Genomic DNA, 6,583 nt, shown 5'->3' with positions numbered 1-6,583 from the left:
CCACGGTCACGGCCACGGTCACGGACGGCCACGTTCACGGCCACCACGGTCACGGCCACGGCCACGGCCACGGCCACGGCCACGGCCACGGCCACGGTCACGGCCACGTTCACGGTCACGTTCACGGTCACGTTCACGGCCAAAATTCTGCGGTCGAAATCGCTCACTAGATACGTGACCTGATAGGCGACGACGACAGATGATACGAGTGATTCCAAAGCGTTCTAGCCGTCGAAAGACTTTCTATGACGAGTTGCGCTCAACTGGGAACTTTGCGGAAATCAAGCGAGCATACCTCAACCTCTTTCTTTTCCCTTCCTCTGCCGTAGCCGCGGACTTGCCGAACTAGGGGTAGGTGGGCACGGAGCATGCACGTCGACGCACGGTAGTCAAGGTAGATAGGTAGATTTATGTCGTATGAGGGAATACATGTAAGAGGAATTGCTGGATAAGATAAGAGAGGCTCGAGATGAGCATGGTCTAAGTCTTCTCTTTCCTTCTTCTTCTTCTGTAGCCGTGCACGTGCCGAGCAAGCGCGGACTTGCCGAAGCAGAGTAGGTAGTACTGAGCATGCATGCCGATGTACGGTTCATGTTTGTCATACGAGGGAATCAATCAGAGGCTTTTCAGGATAGGTTGTATAATCCAGAGAGAGAGGCGGGGGGCGATGGGCATGTAAAAGACAGAGAACATGACTGGAACAAGTTGCGAATTGATGCGAAGTCGTAGAGGACTGCGAAAGCGTGTAAGAAAAAGAAGAAGTTGTTCTGTCATTACGGCGTTCCTGAGAAGAAGATATCTTAGGGTTAGACAGACAAGGATAGGCAAGACAAGAAGAAATGGCAGAATCAGTTAGTGCCCAAGAAAATATTATTGCTGCGATTGCTGCTTTGCTCTCTTCTCTGCTTCTTGGAAAGAAAACCCGATTTTTTTCTTCATTAACTGATCAGCGTCGTTTCTTGTTGGAAGGGCTAAGTATGCATTCATTTTGGTTGTTGTTGTCGTTGTTGTCGTTCATGAGATTCTTTCTTGGTATCAGTCGTTCTCCCCTCTTCCCATCCGTCCATCTTGAAACCTTTTCATCTTGGTCGTTTATGGCTCGGCAATAATACCGCACTGTAAACGAAGAATTCACGTCAGCAAAACAGAAATCCCACTCCAACCAAACCAAAAAAAAAGAAATCCCCAAACTTACACTCATAAACGCCTCATACTTAATCTCACTAAAAGGCTGCACCTGCGAATTATACACACAACCATGATACTCGACATCCTGCACACACTGATACGTATACTGCGACATTTTATCCTTGCTCGTAAACTGCGCCACCACAGCTCCATAATCCGTGACGGAGCCTCCCATGGTAATGTCGCAGCCTTGGAACAGCACATCCATATTGGCGTAGCAACCCTCGACGGGACGGCCGAATTTGTTGAACATGGGCGCGTGCATGAATTCGAAGGCCGTGTTGGGGCCTGTCGGGGGTAGGTCGCAGATGTCGTTGTTGTTGCGCGAGATGAGGTTGGCCGAGGAACACCAGTTGAGACCGTAGATCCAGGCGTTGATTTCGAAGGTGTTGTCGGGGAGGCTGGGGGAGAGGGGTTAGCTTTTTTCTTTTTTTTTTATGTATATATATATATATATATGAGATGCTGGATGGAAAAACTTACGTTACGTTGGCCAACATGAGCATAGGACCAACTGTGCCGTTGAATGGGCAAGAAACGGGGTCTGCCTTTGGTTCTGGGGCATCGACGGGTGGATCGGTCGGGGTGGCAGCGACCAAGGTGGTCAAGCCACAGAGGCCGAGGAGGAAGGAAGAGGCCAACATCGTGATGATGGTATTTGCGATGGTACTTTCTTGCTTGCCGTGAGGTATATAGGTAGTGTTGTTGATGATGTTGATGGCGGTGGGAAGAAAGTGACCGGAGATATCAGTTGGGGAAAAATCGTCGAGCAGAGGGAGAACAGAATGATAATAATAAGAATAATCAGAACATGCTTGTCGACGACGAAACTATATGTAGGTACTTTTCTAAATACCTAATAATGAGAGCAACCTGTCATCACCCTGGTTGACCCAATACACGCCCATCCGCTAGGCATCGAGAGTGGTCTTCCGGGATATGACTTGGCGTTGAATGTCCTCGTTCGTACCAGGAATCCATCCATACGGGGTAAGGAGGAAAGGGAGACACATACAGGAGTCTTCAGGAATCAGGGGTCATGCATCGTTGTCAGAACTCAAAAAGTGGCCTGGGCTGGGGCCTTGGCAGAGAAATCTGAAATGTTCCCACGAGAGCCGGCCGGCCGTTGTGAGCCACGTGCCAGGGATCTGGGAAGTCTAAGTCAACCTATTTCAATACTGATTCAGGCCTTGCAAGGGTTTCCATTTTGATCGATGATCCTTTTCCACTAGTACTACATGCTGTAGTTAGTAGTAGGAACGAGTGAAAATGACCCTGTGACAGTTGAGATGGCCACATTCCACAGCATCTCAAGTTCTCCCCATACCACGCTCTGCACGATAAATGATCGAATGAATATTTTCCAAAATCATCATCACCAACACCAGCTCCCAGCTCCCAGGTCCTAGCAAGGCGCTAACGCCACTCATCACATCCAATCTCACCTTCGTCATCCCCAGGTTTCCGTATACACAAGTTACATAACCCTGCCGGGGCGCCGGAGCCAAATGTCAAGGGATTTCATTTAAGGTTACTTGCTGCGGTCCTGGCATTCCTGGTATACCGAGCTCGACCGCGGAAGAGCTGCAATCCGAATGATGATGGTTAGAGAGACGTGCGATAGAGAGAGAGAGAAACCCGAAGAGCACGCCGAACGTGCCGCATACAGGGTGGCAGCAAATGCACACTGTGAAAAGTAGTCTTTTCAATCAAAATACGAGCACCAGTAGGACACCATCAAGAGCGTCACTGGACCGCTACAGCAGAATGTGACAATATACGTATCGTGGGTGCCAGGTCGTTCAAGTACAACAGGGCGACCCCAATACGTCGATGAGGCAATTATCTACCAGGTATAGCGACTGTTTTCGGCAACAGAGTTCTGAGATTGTTGTTGTCTCACTAGTCACAAGCTAGGGGTGGTGCAGCGCACTGCCACGCAGCACTGCTGATTCCCTGCTCTCCGGGAATCCGAGCAGAAGTAGTGACACTGACAACACTGTGACAGACCGAGAGTCGCATGGAGTGAGTAGGATCCATCGACGATCTAGGCCTCCAACACGTGCAACATGACGAAGCTGACTGCTGCGCACTACTACGCACATTCGCGCAACGAAGCTGTCGTCGCGTCATCAGGTAGTCCTGGGACTTCCAGTCGAACTCGTGTCATACGAGGATGTCCTTTGCCGTCTATACCAAGCAGAGGTCCCATAGCCCAAAGGTTCGCTCGGCGCCGTCATACATCTCTGCTCTGCCAGGGATCACATCCATCACAGCTCACAGCCTCTTCGACCGGCGCTCATCTGGATCTGGGCCAGAGTGATGACAACCTTCCGATTGTACCTGTCGTTCGCTTGCGGCTTCGATGGATAGAAGAAGCCAGAGGGCACATGGCATAGCGGGGGGCCCGGAATCTTGGTAGCTGGCGTAGCGCTCGAGCGACTCTCGAAGCTGAAAACCCTCTCGCGGCAATTCTCACCAATACCCAGCCACCGGCCTTTGGCGCTGCTGTCATCCCATGAGCTGCATTGGGCCATTATGCGAAAGGCGTTCTCAATCCATGCTGTGTAACCAACAATGGCCTCTGGTGAATTTGATGTCGACTTGAAGGATCACGGCCTGGGATCCACTCGTGTCCATTATTTACGGAGGACCGACCGGACCACAGCTGGCATGGACATCAGACTTCCTAGAGGCTTTGCACCTGCATCAGGACTGCATCAGGAAATATGAGTCTAGGTGTAATCCTCAGGTATTGATGTTGTTGCACTTCGCATTGCCTAGAATGTAAGTTTTCCATATCGCCAAGGTAGGCAGCTCTCCGTTGCCTCTCTGCTCACCATTTCTCGTATTGTACACCGCCCTGAGTCCTGTCAGCAGCGATGCAAAGTCTTCGTGGTGCACGTCTGCTTGAGGTATGCAAGTAAACATATCCCAAAACGTTGCCACATCCCGACCGCACTTCCATGAACTCACGCGACTGGAAGCCGCCGTATCACATTCGGCATTCCAGACAGTTCCGTGTGCGTTTCAACTCCAATCATTCACAGCGTGTGCTATATCTCCTGCTCTTATACAGATGCCACGAGACATAGAATCTGGGTGTCCGCGGGTGCATATACCTCGAGCTAGCCTCGTGTCTTGAGGGATACGGGGAGCTGGATCATGCATCATGCATGATCACGACGTCGGGGGCGAGATTGGAGTCGCTGGCAGATTGGAGAAGCCACGGCTTCTGGAGAGAATGGACATCAAAGAAACCGGATGCCGCTATAGCTGAGATACGAACCGGAACAGACAGCGGATGATGCGCAGAAGCATAGATACGAGATGTAGATGGTGATGGGACGGAGGTGAAGTCGCAATGATCGCCCTTTTCCAACCCCTTTGGGTGGCCTTTCAATGCTGAATCAAAAGTCATCAATGCTAGCGTCTTGGCGAAGACACGACATCTTGTGCTCCTCGTGTTCCCGTCTGGTCTGTACCTAGCCCAATAATGACTTCTTGTCATTCTATCAATTTTTGACGTGAGCGATATGGCATATCCTCGAGCCAGAATTCTTCTCTATAGGCTACATCACCGTCGAGACCGTATATCGCACACCCCGAGCGAACATTCGCAAGAGCAAAGAGTCGGGATATTAGCTGTCCTCCCAAGATAATGTGCCTTGACATGTACGCAATTGGACACGATGAGGAGCGAGGTCTTCCGTGCATGCTCGAGACCTGCACGGCTTACAAGCCTTGCATTCGATTTCGTGGAAGAGATAGTGCGACCGTGCCCATGTTCGCTCGAGAAAGTGGAAAAAGGTGGAATAAAAGGAGTAGGCTTCTTTGGACACACAGGATGGCAGTGAACCAGGCATCTCACCTCGCAGATGGCCCCGTAGAGCCTATGGGGGTGCCATGTCCATCTAGCCCAGGCGTGGCATTGGCATGAACGAAGCAGCCCGCAAGAGTATAGGCGCGGTCTAGACGACTTGATTTTCACCTGCAGACTGACCCTGCCTAGCCAAAGCGAGCTATCTTGCCCACTGACCGAGGGATAGAACACTGATCGGAGCGGTGCGTAGCTGCTGGCCTGGGCATCCTGGGCCACACGCACACCTCGTTGTCGAGCTTCTCACCACTGCTGCGCACACTGATCTAGGACTTCCCTCGAGACGTCCACGCCGGACCGCGAAGATGGTACTTGATTGCCATTGCGGATTGTTGCCTCGCCAGCATCATCAGATGTCCGTCTTCGACAACCGAGCGCGGAGAAACGCTAAACACCGCGCCGGTGAGTGTCCGAATGCCGACGTTGAGCGCGCACCTCGTCTTGCTGCGATTTTGTCATTTTCAGCACACATGAACTAGCGTGCACCCGAAGCGAGCCAGTCAAAACGATCCCGCAAAGCCGCGCCGCGACACGGCCCCTCCATGCCGACTGTCCCGATCTCGACAGACATATGAGTTCAGAACACGTCCGAGCGAAGCGCGCCATATTGAATGAGCAAGAAGTAGATGAGATTGCAAAATCCTCTTCTACCGGGTCGATGCAGATCGCGAGTAGGTAGAGAGCATTTATGGCGAACCCTCCCCGAAGTGGCAGATGTTGCAAATCCACCACTTGCACATGTACCCACGGAGCGCAAGCAAGCGAATGCCCGTCAAACGCCAATGACGCCATTGATCGATTGGAGGAGTGGTACCTCGTTGATCGGAAATTTCGACAGCCATTGACTAGCGTCGACCGTAAGCGAGCCACTCATAAGTCTGCAGGCTCTTGCTGCGACAGAGCCGCAACGCTATCAGGCTGCTTGTCTGACCGCGCTCGGTTTAAGGCACCAGGAATCAGGAACGAGGGGGTGCGGGGCAGCAAAACTTGACGAGAGATACAGGCAGAAGAACGAACGGTGGCTGCGAGAGTAGCCAGATTGCAGCAAATCATCGGAATGGATGTAGGAAGACAATATACATGTCCCTGATATACGACAGCAATTCGTGCATCCTTCGAGGGCTTCGACATAGGTAATTAGGTAGGTAGGCAGTCAAGTGCTTCGAGAAACGCTATCCAAAAGACTGCCCCCGCGAACACGAATTCACAATTGCTCCCACGCATCATATCTAACCGCAAAGCAAGCACTGCACTGCACTGCTATGCCTCTCGGGTGAGGAGCAGGAGGAGGTGGAGGAGAAGGAGGAGGAGAAGGAGGACGAGGACGAGGACGAGGATGAGGAGCCCAACAAACTCGGTTGGGTTCGGTAAGGTATATACCTCATGTACATGAACAGTGTCTGTCTCTCTTCAAACTTCTTCTTCTTCTTCTTCTTCTTCTTCTTACACAGATCAAGAACGTCTCTCTCTCTCTCTCTCTCTCTCTCTCTCTCTCTCTCTCTCTCTCTCTCTCTC

The 6,583-nt window shown here is 51.5% G+C and overlaps 1 protein-coding gene across 1 annotated transcript; it reads right to left on the bottom strand.

The window, feature by feature from the left end:
• Window positions 1-788: 788 nt before the first annotated feature.
• On the bottom strand, window positions 789-1,908 carry SEPMUDRAFT_91280 (uncharacterized protein). Its single transcript, XM_016910552.1, has 3 exons — window positions 1,672-1,908; window positions 1,196-1,589; window positions 789-1,116 (listed from the first exon to the last, which is right to left on the bottom strand). Exons 1-3 carry the CDS (start codon window positions 1,830-1,832, stop codon window positions 1,093-1,095), a joined length of 579 nt encoding a protein of 192 aa, XP_016758284.1. The 5' UTR covers window positions 1,833-1,908; the 3' UTR covers window positions 789-1,092.
• Between the last annotated feature and the right edge of the window lie 4,675 nt (window positions 1,909-6,583).

Source organism: Sphaerulina musiva, assembly GCF_000320565.1.
Source record: "Sphaerulina musiva SO2202 unplaced genomic scaffold SEPMUscaffold_9, whole genome shotgun sequence".
Lineage (NCBI taxonomy): Eukaryota > Fungi > Ascomycota > Dothideomycetes > Mycosphaerellales > Mycosphaerellaceae > Sphaerulina > Sphaerulina musiva.
Note: the sequence above shows the minus strand (reverse complement) of the source record. Positions and strands in the feature narration are given on the sequence as shown.

Bases quoted from the DNA above. Each gene is read 5' to 3' on its own strand.
- SEPMUDRAFT_91280 (XM_016910552.1), bottom strand. From the start codon at position 1,832: ATGTTGGCCTCTTCCTTCCTCCTCGGCCTCTGTGGCTTGACCACCTTG. The intron at 1,590-1,671 runs GTAAGTTTTTCC...CCTCTCCCCCAG, and splicing joins CTCATGTTGGCCAACGTAAC to CCTCCCCGACAACACCTTCG. The intron at 1,117-1,195 runs GTAAGTTTGGGG...CTTCGTTTACAG, and splicing joins AGTATGAGGCGTTTATGAGT to TGCGGTATTATTGCCGAGCC.